This window comes from Echinops telfairi, unplaced genomic scaffold, assembly GCF_000313985.2.
Source record: "Echinops telfairi isolate 266 unplaced genomic scaffold, ASM31398v2 ScPeMD7_7467;HRSCAF=8505_1, whole genome shotgun sequence".
NCBI classification, from domain to species: Eukaryota; Metazoa; Chordata; class Mammalia; order Afrosoricida; family Tenrecidae; genus Echinops; species Echinops telfairi.
In genome coordinates this window covers 28923419-28945619 of record NW_022111368.1, presented here as the reverse complement: position 1 = coordinate 28945619, position 22201 = coordinate 28923419, and the positions used below count along the sequence as shown (strand labels likewise).

Sequence of the window (22201 nt, the reverse complement as noted above, 5' to 3'; positions counted from 1 at the left end):
AAGCTTTGTGAAGCCCCTCCTCAGAGAGGAGAAGCAGCACCCAGACGACCCCTCGAGTTTTGTCATGCTTCACCGTGCACCCCCGGCACCCCCGAGAACAACGACGGTCCTGGTGTCTCTCCACCTGGAGCCCTCTTGCTCGCTCCTGGACTCGCCGGGAATGGAAGGGCACAGGGTGCATTCTTCCGTGCCTGGCATTTTTGTCTCTCGGCCTTGTGTTGGTGAGCTGCCGCCATGCTGTTGGCTGTAGATGCCCTTCCTTTATTCAGCTCCCCAGCATCTGTTGCATTGTCTGAGCACACCGTCACCGGTTGACCCGTTCACAACGGCTTGTGCCTCCCCCACATTTTTGTCAGTGAAGTTGGGTGTGTGGGAGCATGCCCGTGCAGGGTCAGGAGTGCCAGGATCCAGCCTCGGATGTGCTCAGCAGGCAGAAGGATTGGGTTGGAACCACCAAGGTGAAATAGGAGTCGAGTTCATAGTAGAGTCACGTCTTTCCATTCCAAACACCAGCTGTTTCCGTTTGGAGGGCAGGAGTCAGGTTTGCCCCAGACTTCACCCCACATCCTGCCCCACCCCCACCCCCAGTGCCCTCAGCCGGTCTTGGTGGCCAATCCAGGGGGTGTGGGGAGGCACCTCAAAACCTCCTCCCTTCTCCCACCACCCCCTGGCCCGTGGAAGCTTCTGGCCTGCCCATTCCATCCCATGAGGAGGACTTGCTCAGAGCCGAGGTTCTCCCCGTCTCTATTGCCCAGCCCAGTGCTTCCGCACCAAAGGGGCCTCCAGGATTCGTGCAGGTTAACTGAGGGGGGCTGGAGACTTCTGGAGGGTGTGACCCCGGTGGGCCAGGATGGCAGCAGTTTAGGGGAGCGGGGTTCTGAAGAACAAAGTGTTCCCATTCGTGCCACGGCTCTAAGAGTCCCCATTGTCCTATCTGGACCACGCTTGGAAAACAAGTCTCAGCTTTCTGCCCCCCTCCTGCCCCCCTCCGAGCACTTTGGGGCACCACAGCAGGGGTCCCTTCTCCCATGGTTGTGCTCAAGTCTGGAATTCTCCAGTCAGTGGTCTGCTCCCCCCGACAGGGGGGGGGGCACTTTATGGGCAGTACATCTGGGGGACTGCTTGCTCACGTACAACCATTCCTTTCAGATGGGGCGCTTGTGTGTTCCAGATGAAGGCTCCTAAATTGGTTATTCAATAACCCGGCTTACTTGCTGCCTCTGGCCAGGGAGGGCTGTGGCTGCTCCCGTGGGGGGGCAGGGGGAGGGCAGGCACGGTCCCAGCTGGTGTTGATGGGCATTTCCAAGAGTCATGGAAGCATAGCCACCCTACAGGTTGCACCTGGATTGTAAACTCTTGACCCCACACCCCAAGGTCGCCAAACCAGGTGTGGGTGTTTGACTGGGGAGCAGGCAAGCCTGGATCGAGACCCAGCAGCCAGAATGGGTCAATGGGAATAGATAGTGGTCAGGTGTAAAGACCCTGTCCGGGCCCAGCAGGCCACGCGACGACCGGTTCGCCTCTTTCCCAGGCCTTTGTTCCAGTGCCTGCCTGGGTGACTGACTCTTCCCCACAGTGCTCCCAGCAAGCCCCATTCCTTTGGTAAGAGCTTAAAATCTCCCCTCCCGCTCCCTGCCCATCACCTCGTGTGAGGACCCGGCTCCCTGGCCCGCGCCTGTGAAATGAAGCGCCCCAGAAGGAGGGCTGGGGATGTCCAGGAGCATCGAGACTGTCACACCAGCCAGGAAACCCATGCGTCTGCCTTCTCCTCGCTGGGGTCCCCGGGATCTCAGCTTCTAAGGATGGGGGGGCAGTGGACACTGGCCTCCTAGGTGTGGGGGAAGGAAGGTTTCCCTGGAAGCTCATGAAGACTCGTTTAGATCCTTCTACTTGAGGGGCCTCGTTGGTGGGTGCCGGTGAGTCACTGGCAGCTCGTAGAGACCCCAACACATATCAAAACCCTGCCCAGGCTGAGCCCCTCATCCTTGTTGCTGTGTGCAGCCACTGTGTCAGTCCGTCTCATGCAGGTCTCCCTCCTTGTCACCGACCCTCTACTTTACCAAGGGACTGGGCCCTCCTGATGACATGTCCAAAGTAGCTGAGAGGAAGTCTTGGCACCCTCAGTTCTAAGGAGCATTCCGGCTGGACTTCTGCCAGTTGGCTGGCCCCACATAATGCCGTATGATGAGAAAGGACACCCACTTCTATCGCACAGTTAGAACCCAATACATAATCCGGCCCCTGGGGCCCCTGGGGACATATGGGATCTGGAGGAAAGGATGTCTGCAGTGACCGGTGGGGAGTCTTAGCACTCCGGTCATTTTCGGGCTGTCGACCGGCCCCCCCCCAGCACCGTGGGGCTGAGTGGTCGGCCGTGTGGAGACCCCGGGGTCAACCTTCATTAATGGTCACTTGTCTTGGTTTCAGGTGTTTGCATACGTAGCCACTCTGCTGTACGTGATCCACGCAGTGTTTTCTTTAATCAGATGGAAGTCTTCATAAAGCAGCGGAAGAATTTTAGCTGAAAGCCCAGACGGTGTTAACTGATTGGCCAGCCTTCCAGCAGAACTTTTTAGCATGCAGGAATGCTCTTGATGTGGGGGTGGGGGGACTTAAAAAAAAACCGCATCATTCTGCTTGCTGTGGTGTGAACGTGTTTACTCTCCCACGCACCTCACGTCCAGCGCTGGGGGCTGACCCTGTTGTACCTCCCACTGTTCATCTGTCTCTCTGGGGTCATTTTCTGCTTGTGAAAGGGAGCCCCATAGGGGGGGGGAGTGGGGAACCAGTAATGGGAGAGACCATAATGCAAAGAGCCCCCACTTCCCGCCCTACCCAACTGGCCCTTGCACCTGCTCGGGAGAACCATCCGACCACAGGCATTCTGGAGCCAACCACACCCACACCCCACACCCCCACTCCCCCAGCCCTCTGCTGTGTTTGTACGTCTTCCTGGGGGTTCTGCTGGCCACAGGGCTGAAAACTCACCCAATAAACCTGTGCGGTGTCCACGGTGCCGTGTGATACGCCTCTGAAATCCTTTACCAAGCTTCTCTGTATTCTGTGCATTTGTGGAGGTACAGTGGTGGGTGGTGGGGCGGCAGGTGGGGTTCATGCCCCAGCGTCAGGGACGCCATCTTTTCCACCTGCTCTCTGACGGGCCGTTCGCTTACATGCACTCCGAGGGAGCCACATCCAATAGCAGTTCAGAGGGCACCGCACGAGCCCGGCCGTGCCCGCCCTCTGAGAGCACAGGCAGGGTCTCCTTCCACCCAAACGTCACCCTCTCTGCTCAATAGCAAGGTGCCCGGGGTGCCCGCCCTCCCCACGCCAGCATCAGCTGTGTGCCTGGGCCTCTGAGATGCTAGAACAGCACAGCAACGGAAGGGCCTGCCGACGGGTCCCCTGGGGGCCTGGTGCTCAGGTACCATCTGTACAGAACGGCAGAGCTTTGTCTGCCAAGTGCCAGCCTGGCAGCTCCTTCCTTCTGCCCTCGAGACAACGTGGTCTGTGTTCCCGATATGTGTAGCCACAGATCCACGAGAAAGTCCGGTACGCTCTTTGCAAAGCGGGCGAGCAATGTCCCAGGCAGGGGGGTCTGTGCGCTGTGGGCCAGGTGGCCGCTTGGGAATGGGGCTGAAACACTGGTCTTAGAATCTGCTCGGGCCATGCATAGCAGAGGGAGGAGACCAGGCTACCCGGAGAGAGCAAGGGGGTGGAAAGCGGGTTCCCCCTTGGTAGGAGCTGTGTTTCAGCTCTGGGGCCTCTGATGTGGAAGGATCTGTAATGAGCCGGAAGAAAGTCCCCAAGTGAGGAGCCCTACAGCCCAGACCCCCGATGCACAGGGGCCGGAGCGTGAAGAAGAGAACCGGGTTGCGTTGGGTTTTCAATGGCTGACATCTGCTGGAGGCCGAGTCCTGAGCCTTTCTCCTGGATGGGTTCAAATCACCCATCCTTTGGGCGAGTAGTCCAGAGCTTAACCATTTGGAACCCCCAGAGACTCCCCCTCACAGCTCAGCAACAACAAAACCCAGACTCACTGCCATCAAGTCAGTTCCCACTCACGAAGACCCTGTAGGGCGGGGCAGGACTGGCCTGTGCATGTTCAGGGCGATACCCTTTAATGGAGCAGACTGCTACAGCTTCCTCCCACGGAGCAGCTGCTGGGTTTGAACTGGCGATCTTTTGGTTAGCAGCGAAGCGTTTAACAAATGCACCACCAGGACTCCTCCTGACAGTCCAGCATCCCGATTATAAACTGTTCCCTCGTCCCATGGTTCAGAGAAGTGAATGACACTCCGACGATGGGACACGCCAGACCAGGCTCCTCAAAATGTGGTTGGCTCCCACCATGGGGTCATGGGGACAGAGACCGACAACCTCTTGCTGGGCTGACCGGTAGCGAGCAAAGGTTCAGACCTCAGCTAGAGGCTCACCTAGTTGACATTTTACTTCCCCTCCACTTTGGGGGCCCTGTGGATCCTGGAGTCCTTCACTGTCCAAAGATAATTGAAACCAGAAGAGGGCCACTTCTTTAAGTGAATCAATCCTCTTCAGCCAATTAAACAAACAAACCAGACTCACTGCCATCGAGTTAGTGGTGACAGTTAGCAGGACAGAGGTTTTCTGAGACTGTATCTGTTGACGGGAGTAGAAAGCCCAATCTTTCTCCCTCAGAGCTGCTGCTGGTTTTGAACTGCTGACCATGGGGCTCTCAGCCCAAAGCGTCACCAGTACACCACTGGGGCTCCTCCAGTCCTTGTAAGACAACCACAGTTTCATTGTAAGTATGAGCAGGAGATTTGGTTGGAAATTTAGCTGGGAAAATTGAACTACAAATGAAGAAATGAAAAGAAGTTTGGTGCCTGCTTAGCAAAATTTACCATCAATTATTGATCAAGGAGATTTGGGGTTAATTGGTTTGTTGTTCCAATAAAATTATTTCCCATAGCCATTGAATCCATTCCAAATCGTAATGACCCTGTAAATGGTGTCCGAGGCTGTAAATCTGATGAGAACACACAGCCTCATCTTTCTCCTGTGGAGCAGCTGGTGGGTTTGAACAACCAAAGTTGTGGGTAGCAGCCCAATGCTGACCTGACAGTGCCACCAGGGATCCAGCAAATGCTAGCATACCATGCAGTCAATGACAGGATCGCTAAAGAGGCTGACACAGTTTCTTCCCCACACCACTCCACCCTCCAAAATTAGAAACTTCATTTAAGATCCAAGAGGGTTTTTTTTTTTAGTATTTAAAATTTTAATCTGTAAAGAAACTCTCACACGAGAGTTTCTCGTGTCCTCCTTTTCACTGCAAAGTGGTCTAACTATAGAATCACTGTGAGGCTTTGTGGATGGTTCTCTAACGTGCCTTTCTCATTCCTCCTCCTGATCCAATCATGAGATGCGCCCGGTCCCAAATGATAAGAAGTGCATTTGGTTTGCATCCCATTTGCATTGGATGTTCATGAGAGAGAGAAGGTTTCATTCCCAGCAACAACCAAAAAAATACCCTCTCCTAATCCCACTCTTCCTTCTTCCCAGACCTCCCGGTCCTCCTCATTCCCACCCACCTCCAGTGACCTTGCTCAGGCTTCCCCCTTACCTGCAGACACCTGTTTGCTCCCTCTGTCTCCGCCCAGCTGCCCTGAAGGTGACCCACAACCCATCCTGCTAAAGGCCCCGTCTCCCGGGCACTACTTCTTTGGAAACCCACGACGCTAAGGAGCAGGGTTCAGAAGCCTGATGGGCAATGGTCAAAAGGATCTCAGACCCCAGAGGATGCAGCTCGGGCATTCCACCAAGGGGGCATTTACTGGCCTTTTGCTGTGCTGGGACTATTGGTCCCTCTAGGACAGGAGTGAGGGATCATCGAGACCAGCTAACATCACATCTCCTCACTAAAGAGATGTGTGTTAATGAAATGTTTGGCCAGAATGGCCCGAGAATAATATAAGTAGCCAAATGGCCCTGGACAGGAAAAAGGTTCCCACCCCTGCTCTAGGACGGTGAAGGGTGTCGGCCTCCACACTCCTCATTGTCTGTCCACCTCACCAGGGGACCACTCCAGGCAGGGCCGATGCTCGAAGCTCCTTGGATGGTCCCTGCTGGTTAATGCTGACATGCATCAAAAGTCAGGCAGCCCCAACCCTCAACTAGGAGTGCCCCCAAAGACCTCGGATGCACAGCCCTCACACCTACTGTGTGGTGCACCCTTGCACTATGTCAAGGATTAGTAGCTCCTGACACACAGCCACCTGCCATCCTCCCCGTGACCACAGTGGATGGCACAACTGTCATTCAATTAAAAAAAAAAGTATGGTATTAGTCTGGGTAGACTAGAGAAACAAATTCAGAGACACTCATGTGTACAAGAAAGAGTTTTATATGAAAGATCAATTTTGTATTGATAAAACAGCCCAGTCCATATTAAGTCCACAAGTCCAATATTAGCCCATGTGTCCGACACCGATCTATAAATTCCTCTTCAGATTCATGAAACACATGCAACGATGTTGAATGCAGGAAGATCACAGGCCAGTGGGTGGGAAGTCTTGTGGATCCAGTGGCGGTAGAGGCATCTCAGCACGAGCAGGTGTCTCCACGTGACTCTTTCAGCTCCAGGGCTCTAGTGTAGCTCCATGTGTCTTGTCAGCAAGCATGTCTCACAGGGAGTGAGTCTGTGTCCTGCCTCCAGTGAGCTATTTATCTCCTTGGTGGCTCCAAATGAGGTCATCAAGCTGTGACCTGATTGACAGGCTAAACTTCACCCCTTCACTCCTAATTCTCTCAAGTTTACAACAGATTACCTAACTACCACATGTGTCCCTTCTGTTGAGAGGACTCCCAACCCCTGGCCACTGTCTGTGTGCCAGCGTGGACCTGTGCTTCACAGGGTTTTCGGTGGTTGATTTTTCAGAAGTAGATCGCCAGACCTTTCTTCTGAGGTTCCTGGGAATTCCCGTTAGAGGTTGATCATGTTAAACTGCTTGTGCCACCCAGAGGCTCCACTGTTTTACAGGTGAGGAAACAGACTCACTCAGCAGGTGGGACTCAAAATACTCCAAACTGGGGTCGCTGCCGACTCTGTGGTATGGGGTTGAGCTGCCCCTGTGGGTTTCCCAGATTGTAATTCTTTAGAGGAGTGGAACGTCTTGTATTTCTCCCAAGGAGCAATGTCGGTGGTTTCAAACTGCTGACCTTGCAGCCAGCAGCCCTATGTGTAACTTACTATGCCACCAGAGCTCTTTCCAACAGGTGGGGCATGGAGCTGAACTTAGGACTGGCTCCTTCCGGCCTGGAGGCCTGTGCTGGACGTGGACGTGGGCACCCAGGCCTGTCCTCCTTCAGGTCTCTCCCAAGCCTCTCGGGAAGTGGGAGTGAGGTGCCACCTTGCAGTGCACTGGATGCCAGTGGGCAGAGCTCCCGGGGAGGGTGGAGACAGGCATGTGGGACGGCCTCCAGATCACCAGCCATGTGGGCAGCTGGCCACGTGGTCACTGTGAGGGGCGGGCTGGCTGCCCTGAGCTGCACAGTCGAGACAATGCCAGATCAGTCAGGCTGCCGGGCACCACTTGGCAGCCCCCACAGCATCAAAGGCCCACTCCGTTCAGCCAGGGCTTCATAAAGGCGACGAATAACTGGGTGTTGTTTAGCGCCTGGAACAAAAGGCTGAATCCTTTCACGGCCCAGAGAGTGGATTCAGAAGCTGGTGTCTGTGAGCCGACCAAGAGCCAAAGCTCAGAGAATGGACCAAACTCCTGGCGTCCACTCTCGGACACGGGCCGGTGGGGAAGGCTCCTTCTTCACAAAGGAGTCATCGGACTGACCAGGCGTGGTGGATCTGCAAAGGGCCGCACCATTGCGCCGATCCAGCCTGCAGCTTGTGTGAGGGCTTGGTGCTGGGCCCCATGTTCAGTCATATGAACACCCAGGGCTGGCCAAGGTGCCAGGAGGGGCGTAGGCCAGTGCTGAGGAAACAGGGCTGCCTTGGGAGTGGAGCACAGGGCTGACGCTTCCCTGACCTGGCCTGCGGTCTCCTCCCACCACTCAGGGAGAGAGTGAGATGAGCAGGGGGCTTGGGGAAGATGAAACTGGACACTTGGGACAGCAGCTGACAGTGCCCCAGAGGGGACATTGAACCTCTCCGCAGATCCAGGGGGTGTGCAGTTATTCATGGACGTAAGAGTCAGGGTGTGGTAACATGAAGGCAAACAGCTCCAAAGTGGGTGGACTCTAATCAGAACGAAGTGAACAACCCCTATCCCACCCCCATCTTCTTTTGTGGGGACCTCTCCTGGGAATCCCCCCCTGGTGGCCTTCCCTGTGCAGGGCAGGGGTCCCTGAGAAGGAGGATTCTCCTCTGGGGTCCCGCCATCCAGCCCCTCCAGTTTCCAGGAGAAGACACTGTTACAGGAACTGAGCGACCCTGGCACTCCCGAGCCAAACTCTGACAAGCACCTCCTGCGCGCGAATCTTTCTACTCCCGTCTAGAGTGACAGTCTCAGAAACCCACAGGGGCCGCGCTGCCCAGCCCAACAGGGTGGCAGTGAGTGCAGTTTGGTCAGAACCCCGGCAGGTCAGGGCACGGGTTTTGCAAAGCAGCCTGGACAGAGAAGTGAAGGTGTCCTCCTCCTGCTGACCTTAAAGAGACAGCAAAGGGTGGGAGCTGCCAGCCAGGGCCCTCAGCAAGTGAGCGGAGCCTCGGCCTGGGGCCCACACAAGGGCCTGTTGTTCCAAGAATCCATCGGGGCTGGGTCGGGCCACAATGAGGCCTTTCAGGGAGACAAAGGGCCTCTCGCTGGGCCCAGTGTGCCTGCTCATGTGGGCATCGGCCCAGGTCATTTCAAATAGCCCGGCTTGGAAAAACAGATTTAAAGTGACATGTTCCGACTCTCGGAGGGTCTCTATCAACCCTGGCCGTGGTGGTCGATGGAGAGAGGCAGACCACAGGATCCAGATCCCAGCTGGCCCGCTACTAGCTCAGGTGAGCCAAATGCTGAGCCCAGAGCCAGAAGCCCCAAATGTCCAAAGATACAGCAGGTCTTCTTGCGTCCACCAAAGCTCTGTCGGGAACTAGAGGTCAGGCTTGCTAGGTGGGATGACGTATGTGAGAACTGAACAGTAGGGCCAGCAGAGATACCCCATCCCAGGAAAACAAAGGATGATGTCTTTAGTCTCAGCCTGCAGTAAAGTCTTAACGAGGACCCCAAACAAACAAGGCCACACCCTCTACTACAAACCAGCACCACGCTCACTGCGGTCAAGTCCATGCTGACTCATAATGACCCAATCACTCGCTGCCACGGAGTCGACGCGGACTCGTAGTGACCCCCTCTAGAACAGGGAAGAACGGCCCCTGTGAGTTCCCAAGAATATAACTCTTCACAGGAGTAGAAAGCTCCATCTTTCTCTCAAGGAGCGGCTGCTGGTTTTGAACAGTTGACCTTATGTTTATCGGCCCAAGTCGGAACCACTACGCCACTATGGCCAGGTCTTAATCCCATCCAGATCCTGTCCGTTAGCATAGTAGGGAATGCCCTCCAAAAGGAGACTACAGTCACAGGTGTAGAGAGTCCAGAATGATGATGCATCACATAAGGCATTATTGACGACAACTCACCCAGCAAGTTGATGCTACAACCAGCACTGGGTGGGGGCTCCAGCAGCGCCTTCTTCACCTAGCAGCCTCCTTGATCCCACCTCTGTTTTCTTCCAAGAACCCCCCGCCTCTCCCCAGACACCCACATGCACTCTGCTTCCCGCTGCTTGACGAAGAGAGGGGGGATTGAACCTACACAGCTAGCAGCTCACGCTGAAGACGTAGCCGAGGTTTGAGGCGCCCAAGGACTGCTCGCTTGCTGCATCAAGCTCTGTTGTCCCCGGGAGCCCACCCACGTGGTCTGCAGCTTCTGGGTTTAGAATTAATGCTAATGCTATGGGTTGACCACGGCTGCCCCTGAGCATCAGGCACAAGTCACCCAGCACACGCCAAGGCACATTGTACCATGAATGATGATGACGATGATGATGTCATCTACCAGCTTAAACGCTATACTCATCTCACTCTTGTTGTTGGGTTTTCTGGATTTCCACACCCCCAGCCTCTGCTCCTGAAACCTGTAAATCACCCCTCCCACTAACTACCACTTCCCCAGCAGACACCCTGTCCCTAGCCGTAGAGAGTGAGGTTGGAAGCACCCCAGATGGGGGTGGGGGGTGGGGGGAGTGTGTGTGTGTGTGTGTGTGTGTGTTGCGGGGGTGGAGAGTGCGGAAGAAGGAGAAAGTGGACCCCGATCAGGGTCCCTCCTGTGAGTCATCCCTGTCCTGAGGCCAGGAGCCGATGGCCAGCAGGGAAGTGCAGGTGGACAGACAGCATATTTTCATGGACCTATCACTGTGAAAAGTGGGGCAGGGGCCTGCTGGTCTCACCCTGTGCCCCACCTGAGGCAAACAATGACAGGAATGTTCACGGAGACAGTGAGCCCAGCCAAGCCAGCCGCGTTGGCCAGATGCCCCTACCCTTCACCCCACTTTCTAAGTCAGCAGATCCCTGGGCTCTTGATGCCACCAGATGAAGGAGGCACAACTCTAGTGGTGGGTGTCCCTGCAGGGTACCCTCCCTTGTCCAGACACAGCCCCCTGCTGTAATGGTTGTCACAGGGCTCTCTGGCCTCACTAGGGAGGATATGGGGGAACACGTCATGCATGAATAGAGAAAGCAAGCCATGCCATCAGCCCTGGGGACTCATCCCATCCATGCCCTCCTGCTCAACTCTGTGCCTCCTGTGTCAAATATGAGGGTTCCCCCACCCTGGACTCAGCCCCACCCCACCCCGACCGCCCACGACCGAAACTAAGATGTTCACATGACACCAGTGCTGCCACCTCACAACAACCCTACGAGGTTGGTGCCATGGTCATGTCCACCATGTGGCTGAGTAAACAGGCTCTCTGGCATAAGTAATGCTGCCCGAATGCAGCCGCTCAGCTGTTCACTGGTGGTTGGGAGGAGGCTCGGGTCCACCCAGAGGAGCCTCAAAGGAAGGCCTTGCCCTCTGCTTCTGAGAACTCAGGCACTGAAACTACGGAGCAGATCCACCCAACCCACTGGAGGCCACACTGAGTTGGAGTAGACGGGACAGAAACCGGGTGCGTTGGCTGTTTCTTTGCTTTGACTTTTTGCTGTGCATTGAGGGAAGGGTTACAGGGCAGCCCGTCAGGTTCACATAAAACAAGTCAGACACATTCTGTTACATCTCATTCCTTACGGCCCCCTCGATGCAACCTTTATCCCACTTCCTTCCTATGTTTCCTGTTTCCCTTCCGCCTTCCTTCCTGACCTTTCTGACCTTTCAAAAATCAAAACCTAACCAAACCCACTGCCATCGAATCAGTTCTGACTCATGGCAACCCTGCAGAACAGGGGCGGATTGCCCCTGTGGGTTTCTGAGACTGTACCTCCTGATGGCAGTAGAAAGCCTTGTCTTCCTCCTGAGGAACTGCTGGTGGTTTTGAACTGTTAACCTCGGGGGTAAAAGCCTAATGCATAACACCATGCCATTGGGGCTCCTATTTTGATATCAAATGGGTGATTATTTTAAGGTGTGCATACCTTACTAGGGTAATTGTTCATTTGTCTATTGCTGGCTGAAAGTTGAGTTTAGTTCCAGATTAAAAGGGTGACTAATGGCCATTGTCTCAGAGTTCCATTAGCCTCTCTCTGAGAACTAAGCCTGTTCCCTTTTATGATGGTTAGTTTTGTTCCACATTTTCCCCATTCTATCTAGAGCCATCTAACGTGATCCCTTTCAGAGCAGCTGGGAGTGGTAGCTGGGCACCATCGAGTTCTTACGGTCTCTGTCATGGGGACTGATGTTCCTATGGTCCATTAGTCCATTGGACTGATTGTTTCCAGGCACCTTCCGTTTTCATTACTCTTCTTTCCCTTGGACAGGAAGAAACCAATCGTTTCCACCATAAATGGCGCTTTACGAGTTTTGAAGTCTCAAGTTGCTACTTACCAAAGGAGGATGTAGAATATTATCTTTGTTATGACAATTGACGTTGGTGTCTCATTCCTTCACGGTGTTTGTTTATGTCTAAGATGTTTGAAGGATTCTATGGGCAAAATACTCTGTGGTGCCGGAATGATAAAAAGAAGGTAGAAGGAATATACAGATCCCCTGTAGCAAAAATAATTGGTATTCACCCATTTGAAGAAGGAGCATATGAGCAAAAAGCAACGGCATGGAGGGAGTAAGTCCAAGCTGCACTGAATGTGTCAGCAAAAAGAGACTCCAGTAATTGACAGAAAATCAACTGAAATGTTTCAACAACGTGATACAGTGCGGGAAGTACTTATTAGTCTAGGCCAAGACATTTGGATGACAGCTACCTAGCCAGTGGACTAGAAGCAATGCGTATCTGTGCCCATTACAAAGAAAAGTGACCAAGAGAATACATACATTATATGACAGTGTCATTAATGTCACGTGGAAGTAAAAATTTGCTGCCAATAACTCAAAAACAATTGCAGTGGCACATCCACAGGGAGCTGCAGAAATTCAAGTCAGATTCAGAAGAGGGCGTGGAATGATATCATTGCTGACATCAGATGAATCTTGACTGAAAGCAATGAACACCAGGAAGGTGTTTACTTGGGTTTCAGCGGCTATGGAAAAGCATTGGACTTTGTGGATCATTACAAAGTAGGAATGACATTTTGAAGACTAGGAATTCTGGAACATTTAATTGTGCTTATACAGAAACTGTAGATCAACAGAACAAAGAGCTAGTGAATGATTTCAAGTCAGCAAAGGAGCCTTCTAGTTGTACTTCCTCCAAGTAGAAGAATCGATGCCTTCGCAATATGGTGTTGGCGAAGAATATTGAAAATATTATGGACTGCTAGAAGAACTAACAAATATATCTTAGGGGAAGTACAACCAGAATGTTCCTTGGAAGTTGGAATGGCAAGACTTCATCTCACATTCTTTGGTCATATTATCTGAAGAGACCAATCCCCGGGGGCTGGGGGCGGGAGAATGATGTTTAGTAAAGTAGAGGGTTCACAAAAAAGAGTAAGACCCTCAACAAGATAGACTGACACAGTGGCTGCCGCAATGGGCTCAAACAACAATTTAAGGATGACTCTTGTGTTAGTCTGGGTTGACTAGAGAAACAAACTCATAGACACACACATATGTGTAAGAGAGACCTTTATATCAAGGAGCAATTGTATATTAATAAAACACCCCAGCACAGTCCAGATCAAGTCCATAAGTCTGATATTATCCCATATGTTGATATCAGTCCATAAATTCCTCTTTAGATTCACACAGCCATGCAGTAACACTGAATGCAGGAGGATCACAGGCCAGTGGGTGGAAACTGATGTATCCAGGGGTGGTGGAGGCATCTCAGCGCTGGCGTGGGTCTGCACGTGGGTCTTCCAGCTCCAGTGCCTTGTCAACAGGAATATGAAGCAGAGAGCATATCTAGCCTCCAGTGAGCTATTTATATCCTTTGAGTCTCCAAATGAGGTCATCAAGCTGGGACCTGACAGGCTAGACTCCACCCCTCCACAAGTTGACAGGAGATTATGTAACTGCCACAATGCTGGACCAGTGAGTGCTTTGTCCTTTTGTACATAAGGCTCCCTATGAGTTGGAATGAATTGGATGTTACCATCAGCTACACACACACACACACACACACACACACACACACACGGGGACTTCGGGTTTGTAGAAAAATTTTTAAATCTTTTCATTCCATTTTTTCCATAAACTTTTTGAAGTTACATATCATATAAAGAGCCCTCACTAAGAGTTAAAGTGCTAACCACAAGGTCAGTGGTTCAAACTGAGCTGTTGCTTCATGAAAGAGAGATGAGACTGTCTGGTCCCTTACAGATGTCCAGAATCTCGAATCAGCAGTTTTACTCTGTCCTAGAGCAGTGGTTCTCAACCTTCCTCATGCCACGACCCTTTCATGCAATTCCTCATGTGGTGGTGACCCCCAACCATAACATTATTTTCCTTGCTACTTCATCACTGTAATTTTGCTACTGTGATGAATTGGGCAACCCCTGTGAAAGGGTCATTTGAATCCCAAAGGGGTCACGGCCCACAGGTTGAGAATTGCTCTCCTATGGGATCACTCACTATGTGTCAGAATTTACTTGATGGTAGTGGGTTTATATATGTAAACATATACATACACATATACATATAATATGTCATATGTAAATATACAATATCCAAGTTATAATCAGGACCTTTATCAAAAAATGTATATATACACATACTATAAATATATAACATATTTTCCTCCCACTCTGTGACTTATATTTTTAGTTTCTTTTTAAATAATATTTTATTGTGATTTTGACAAAGTTTTACACAGCAGTTTAGTTTCCAATTCAATAATCTCTACACATATTGTTCTGTGTCATTGTTTAAAGTCTTCACAATATGTGAACATTCTCGATATTTCCATTCCAATTGTTCGGTTTCTTTTCACTTTTTTAACAATGTTTTTTAAGAGCAAAAGGTCTTATATTTATGAATATCAATTTATCAATGTTTTCTTTTATGGCTCATGTTTTTATGTGTGCAAAATTTTCTAGTTGAACATCTGCATCCTGGTGACATGAGTAGCATCTAGGGCCTTAATAGCCTTTGAGTTGCCATCTAAGATACAACCACGGGTCTGCTCAGCAGGAGCAAAACAGTAAGAAGAAGGGTCGGAGAAAAAAACAAGTCTACACAAGCCACAGCCTTATCTATCCTGAGACCAGTAGAACTAGATGGTGCCCAGCTATCACCTCTGCCTATTCTAAATTCGTGTGTGTGTGTGTGTGTGTGTGTGTGTGTGTGTGTGTGTGTGTGTGTGTAAACAACTGGAGCAATAGAGAACAGAGGACTCCCTGAACTTTGTGTACCTATCACCCTCACATACTCTTTAAACTTAGACCTGAGCCTCTCTCCTGAGATCACCTTTTTTTTCAAGAAATAGCAGAATGCCACACAAAGTAAAGGATATTACCTATAAGATCGGTGTCCTACTTAAAACCACCAGTCAGAGACTAAAATATCAAGGATTACTCCAAAGCAATGATGAGACTATAGAGGGAACAAACAGAACACAATTAAAGAGAATATTGACCTGGGAGCTCAGGGTTACAGTCTTTGGGGGTGGGAGGTGAGGGACTAAGATCAGTTGGCAGAGCAACATTCACAAAGACAGTGTTCTATGTCCAGCTTTGGTGAGCAGTGAGGGGGTCTTAAAAGCTTGTGAGTGGCCATCAAAGGTGCAACTATTGGTCTCTCCCTGTCTGGGACAGAGGAATAAAGACAATCAAAGATGCATGGAAACAACTAGCACAGTGGAATGATGGACCAAGCAATCTTTGGCTTCCTAAATGGTGCTTAGCTACCACTGCCAACTGCTGTGAAAAGGATCACGTGAGAGGGCCCTGAATAGGTGGGAGGAAACTATGAAACAAAACTCAAAATCATAAAGTAAAGATCAGGCCTCCTGGACAGATAGTGATGAGCAGAACCCTAAGACTATGACTGTTAGTCACCTTTTGTGGTAGTTACATAACCTCCTGTCAAATTGAGGGCATTGTGAGTGGAGGGATGGAGTCATGCCTGTTAATCAGTTCATAGCCAATGATGCCTCCGTGTGGGCGTGGTCTTCTTATGAGGATTCCGGAAACTCATCCCTTCCTCCCTGGAGGTGGAACACGCTCTCACTCTGTTTCACCTTCCTGTTGACAAGCCACATGGAGTCCTGCTGACGGCAGCCAGAGCCCTGGAGATGATTCCACCACCACTGGATCCACAAGACTTTCCACCTACTGAGCTGTGATCTTCCTGCATTTGGCATCATTGCATGTGCTGTGAGAGTCTGAAGAGGAATTTATGGACTGGTACCAATGCCAGTCCACATGGGCTAATATTGGACTAACGGACTTAATCTGGACTGGGCTGGGATGTTTTCTTAATGTACAATTGCTCTTTGATATAAAGCACTCCCTTACACACATATAAGTGTTTCTGAATTTGTTTCTCTAGCCAACCCTGCCCAACACCCCCTTCACGCCTGGAAATTGACTCACCCTCAGCCAAACAATAGATCTATAAGGTGAACAATAGCACTAGTGAATTATATACACCTTAGAGGTATGCACACCTTAGAATAATCAACCACTTGAGATCGCATGGGCAGCATTTGTCCAAGGGCAAAGTTCAGAAGGCAGGAAGGGTTAGGAAAGAAGGGAGAATGGAAATGAGTCTAGATTCACAAGAAGTTAAATAAATATATAAAGAGAATGTTTCAACGTTATGATAAATATGGCTAATGTCATGGAGTAATTTTTTGTGGGTATTAAGTGGGAGCCTAACTTGCTGTGTAAACGTTTACCAAAAACTCAATAAAATATTATTTTTTATAACCTTTCCTGTCATTTGAATGTAGTTTGAAGAAAGTACTGAGTAAATGTGAATGTTTACTACACCATATTTATTCCCTTTTAAGTTTTCCATCCACTGCGATACAGCATCTCACCCCACTATTCCATGTGAAACTGCTCCTTCCCAGTCACCAATAAACTCCTCTGGCCCATTACAGGGGGCCCTAGTGAACTCTTGCCTTCTTGACCTCTCAACTTTTAAGACCACCAGGCCACCGCCCTCCTTGACATGAACTGCTTCTAGGGTTCCCGTGACCTCCCATCTGCTCGTCTCTTGCCTACTCTGGCCCATCTTCTCCTCAGTCCATCTGCGTTCTTAGATCTTGGGGATCCTTGCACTCACTCTGGAGCTCTTCTCTTCCCGTCCCCAGATTCTCCTCGGAAGAAATCACTCAGACCCATTCCAATAGCCCCCAAGTCCATTTATTGCCTGCCTCTCTCCAAGGTGCCAGATGCATATGTACAATTGACCCGGCCAGGTGGTCTGGGAGAATTTCCCTGTGGCTGTTTGCTTGATCTGAGCTCTGTGGATCTGAGCAGGTCAAGTGACGAAAGGAGAGTATTCCTGGCACAGGAAACGGAAAATCATAACAAAGGCTATGGATAAGAGGAAGTACAACAAATTATCAAGGACTTTTAGAAGGTCTTATAGAGGCTCTAGGACAACAGGATGCTCCCCAAGTCTTATCAACCCAAGACTGGGTTCTTCTGCACAGTGGCCTCTTCTCTGTGCCCCCACTGCTGTTGTCCTGAGTCAGATTTTTTTACACTCTCTGCCTTCCCTTCTGCAACAGCGCCCTAAAGGTCTTGTACTTATGTATGGCTCCCTGGTAGTTACATAATTTTGTGTCAACTTAAAGATATGAGCCTGAAGGGGTGGAGTTTAGCCTGTCAATCAGGTCGTAGCTTGATCACCTCGTGTGGGGGTGCCCCCAAGATAAATGGCTCTCTGGAGGCAGACCACTCTCTCTTTCTCTCTGCTTCACCTTCTTGATGACAAGCCACTCAGAGACCTGTGCCAGCCCTGCGATGCTTCCACCACCCTTTGACCCACCTTTTCGCCCACAGGCCAGGGATCTGCCTACAAGTTGCATCGTTGCATGTGCTGTGAGTCTGAAGAGGGTTCTATGGACTAGTATCAGACTTGTGGACTTGATCTGAACTGGACTGGGATGTTTGGTTGATATATAATTGCTTCTGGATATAAAAGTCTGTCTTACACATATATGAGTATCACTATATTTTTGTTTATCTAGTGCACTCAGCCTAACCTACTCCCCTTCCATCTATCCAAATTACCCATCTTGGTAGTTCCTGCACACGCTCTTCCAAGACTTCCATTTCCATGGGATCAAGGTCATACCCTTTCTATCTCAGTGGAAGTCATTTCTGAGATGGCTGTGCTAGCCTCCCTCCAACCCTGATCCTTTTGCTGCTAGACTTCTTATCTTCTTAGAAGAAACTTGCGTACGACAAGACTTCAAACTCAACACTTCAGCTGTTCCTCTGCACAAACGCTTCACTGCTCTCGCTGAGCAACTGCCCTTCTCCCCAAACCAAGACATCCTCCTCCTTTAACGATTCCATCTTCTTCCCTGATCAGGTCACCCTCCTCCCCCAAACCTGTCACCCCACTGCCCTGACTGGCACACACTTATTGTTCAGGTATAGGCTCAGGCTCCACATCCCCTGGGAACCTTCCATGTGCCCACAACAAGCTTTCCTCAAGTCTTGCCCTCTATGTTCCCATAGCATGCTCTTTCCATGCTCAGCAGAGTATCTGCCATGGCCACTAGACTGTGAGCACGTTGTGATACCTTTGATTTTTTCCCCATGAGATGAATGGTTTTCGACTTTAGCATTGGTGGCAACCACATTTATAATGAATTTCTTTCTGGGGTGTTTCTCCCAGGTGTAAACCAAGAAGTAACATTTCTGAGTAGAATATGGCATGCTTGTATGTGCATTTAAAATGGGAATGCCAAAACCCAGCCTGTGACTAGCCATCAATTTTAATTCACAGGGACCGTATCCTACAAAGCCGATTGCCCCGTATGGTCTTCTAGGCTGCAATTTCTACAGGAGCAGATCACCAGATAGTTCCACCTAAGACTCACAGTGAGTTCAAACAACCCTCCTTCCCATGAGTGGCTGAGCTCTCTTCTGGAGGGAGAGCGGTGGGGTACAGTGACAAAAGACAAAGGCTTGATTCATTGATCCTATGGATATGGGTGTAGAAAGGAAAAAGTCAAGGAAAGTCAAGCAGTTAGGCTTGCTGTGACCCCTCTCCCTCCTGTCCTTCAAGCATAACCTTTCCCATCAGTTTGCTGCCGAAACCCAGGCATGTTGGGGACAGGGGTCACTCCTTGGCAGTTTCTGCCTGGGCTGCCAAATATGCCTCTTTCTGAGCAGACAGGTGCATAGCTCACTCCTTCTGAAGAGCTGCCAGCTCCTTTGAGCTGATGTCACCTGTTCTGACAGGTTTCGCAAAAGTCTTGGTAGACAGAGGAATGCTGTCTTCGAGGTCCTTTCTCTTCTTGTGGCCTCCTTGCTCGTTGATGGAAAGGACTCACTGAGCCACGATGGGGCCGAGATGGGGGATGGGCATGGCCTGGTCCACCCACATAATAATCCAGATCACGAGACTGGGCCCAGACTTCCTGAAGGCCCAAGTACCCCAGACAGGACCCTGTCCACAGTTTGCCTCAGATCAGAAGCAAGAGCCACCCTCTAGGCACCACCATCTTGGGCCGGAAGTCAAGAGCCTTCGCCTTTTGCTTTTTCAGGACGTGGAAAACCACCTTTTATGGCTCCTCCAGGGACCCTTCAAAAACTGCGGTCAGGGAGATTCCAACTCATTGTGACCCTTCACGTCAGAGCAGAAGTGGCCCCGCAGCTTCCAAGTTTGTAAAAATCTTGATGGGATCAGACTGCCCCGTCTTTCTTCTTCAGATTGCTGGTGTCAAATCAGGCGCCGGACACTTAGCCACTGCATCTCCAGGGCTCCTAAAAATTGTAACTCCGCTCTGAAAATCCACTGCCTCCCTTCTCTTCTAACTCCTGACAACCCTCTAGGACAGAGAAGCATTGCCCTTGTGTTTTCAGAGACTATAAGTAGCCCTTTAGTTACTTATATGTCTTATAGGACGTAGATATGATAAAAAGTGTTCTCCAATGTGTTTGGGAAGTGCTTGATGTCCCTCCCTATGGAGCAGCTCTACTCTCTCCTCTATGGCTGCCAGGAGTCAGAATGAGCTTTGCTAACACTTCATATTATCAGGACTCTTAATTTTTGTGAAAAAGAATGTCTTTTTTGCTTGCATTTTCCTGATTACTAGTTTCCTTATCTTTTCATATATATGTCAATCTTCTGTTTCTTCTTGTGGGAATCATTTGTTTCTATTCTTTGTCTATTTTTCTCTGGAATTGTTTGCTTTTTCTGCTATTTTAATGCTATCTATTTTCATGTTGGTTAGGGTTTTTAAGGAGTCCTGGTGTCATGGTACAGAAGCTTTGGGGGTACTGTCAAGTAAGTTTTAGACTGCTAACCACAAGTTGGCAGTTCAAACCCACCAGCTGCTTCTAGGGAGAAAGATGAAGCTATCCGCTCTGATGGAAACTTATCCCCTTGGAAACCCTATATAAGGCTGTGGTGAGTCAGAATTGACTCTACGGCAGTGGGTTTGGTTTTGGAGTTTGCTGACACAGTTGTTAGGTGCTCAGCTGTTAACTCAGAGGTCAATGGCTCAAAGCAACCAGCTGCTCCGTGGGAGAAAGATGTGGTAGTTTCTGAGATTTACAGCCTTGGAACCCCAATGGGGTAGTTCTACTCAACCTACAGGGTCTCTATGAATCGAAATTGAGCTTAATGGCAATGGGAGGGTATCTTTCCTCAGAGCAACTGAATGGGGTCTTTTCCTCCTAACCTGTCCTATTTTAATGCCATGTAGAGTGGACTGCATCTTCTCACAGCCACTGGACAGGATACAGTAGAACTGCCCCATGGGGCAGTGCTTCATCAGCCTATTGAAACATTTCCATTGATATTTCATCAACTTCCGGAGCCTTGTTTTTGTGCAGCTTGGACTTCTTCCTTAAGTGCCATTGGTTCTTGTACATATGCTACCTCCTGAAATGGTTGAATGTAGACTAGTTCTTTTTGGGACAGTAACTCTGTGGATTCTTTCCATCTTCTTTTAATGCTTCTTGCATCATTCGATATTTTGCATGGAGACTCTTTCAGTTTAAGACATGATGAGGGTGTTCTTTCCTTTTTGCTTTTCTAACTCTAGGTCTTTGCACTTTCATTATAATATTTGCCTGAGCTACTCTACAATTAATAGAAAATTTCAGAGTCCCTTTGGGCACCCATTTTGATCTTTTCTTTCTTTCCTGTGCTTTTAATGACCTTTTTTCTTTCTTCATGAATGATGTTCTTGATATCCTCCCACTGCTCATCACATTTCTGTCACTGTGGTTGAATATGTGAAATCTGTCCTTGAGATGTTCTCAGAATGCAAGTAGTATTTATTCAATGTCATATTTTGGGTCTAATAGAATTGTTTTCATTTTCTTCAACTTCAACCTGAACTTCCTATGAGCAATTGGTGGTCTGTTACACAGTCAGCCCCTGCCCTGGTTGTAGCTGCTGACATTGAGCTTCTCCATTGTCTCTTCCACCAGATGTAGTCGATTTGATTTCTGTATTTCATCCGGGGAAGTCCACATGCATAGTTTCCATTTGTGTCATTGAAAGAAGGTATTTGCTATGAACAAGTTATTAGTCTTACAAAATTCTGTCGCACAGTCTCCAGCTCCATTTCTATCACCAAGACCATATTTTCCAACTACTATACCTTCTTCTTTGTTTCTAACTTTTTCATTCCAATCACCAACGATTATCAATGCATCTTGATCGCATGTTTGATCAATTTCCAATGGAAGGTGTTGGTAAAATTCTTCAATATCTGCATCACTAGCTTTAGTGGTTGGTGCATAAATTTGAATAATAGTTGTCTTGATTGGGTTTCCTTGAATGGGAATACATATACTCTCATTATATTATGCTTCAAGAGCGATTTTGAAATGTCCTTTTGATGATGAATGCCGGGCAGTCCTCTCTGTGCCATCCCCAGCATAGCAGACCATCCTGTTTCCTGATTCGTCATGATCAAGAGCAGTCCGTTCAGCTCACTTACACCAAGGAAATCAGTCTTTATACATTCCATTTCACTTTCAATGACTTCCGATTTCCCCCAGATTCATACTTTTATATGATTAGTAGATTTTTTAAAAAAATCATTTTACTGGGGACTCATACAACTCTTATCACAATACATACATGCACCCATGTGTCAAGCACATTTGTACATTTGTTGCCATCATCATTTTCAAAACATTTTCGTTCTACTTGAGCCCTTGATATCACCTTCTCATTTCACCCCCCTCCCTCCCCAACCTTCCCTCCCTCATGAACTCCTGATAATTTATAAATCATTATGTTTTCATGTCTTACACTGACTGATGTCTCCCTTCACCCACTTTTCTGTTGTCTGTCCTCCAGGGAGGGGGTTATATGTCAATCATTATGATCGGTTATCCTTTCTCCCACCACCTTTCCCTTACCCTTTTGGTATCTCTACTCTCATTGATCCTGAGTGATTTATCTGTCCTGGATTCCCTGTGTTTCCAGTTCTTATCTGTACCCGTGTACATGCT

The 22201-nt window shown here is 49.4% G+C and overlaps 1 protein-coding gene across 1 annotated transcript in view; it reads left to right on the top strand.

Annotated features, from left to right (window-relative positions):
• The window catches only part of MAL (mal, T cell differentiation protein), a 26923-nt gene extending 23875 nt beyond the window's left edge, over nucleotides 1-3048 (top strand). The window contains exon 4 of the mRNA XM_004704368.2: nucleotides 2428-3048. Within this exon, the coding sequence (XP_004704425.1) occupies nucleotides 2428-2502 (75 nt within the window). The 3' untranslated portion in view covers nucleotides 2503-3048. The remainder of the gene's footprint in view (nucleotides 1-2427) is intronic.
• The last annotated feature ends 19153 nt before the right edge of the window (nucleotides 3049-22201 follow it).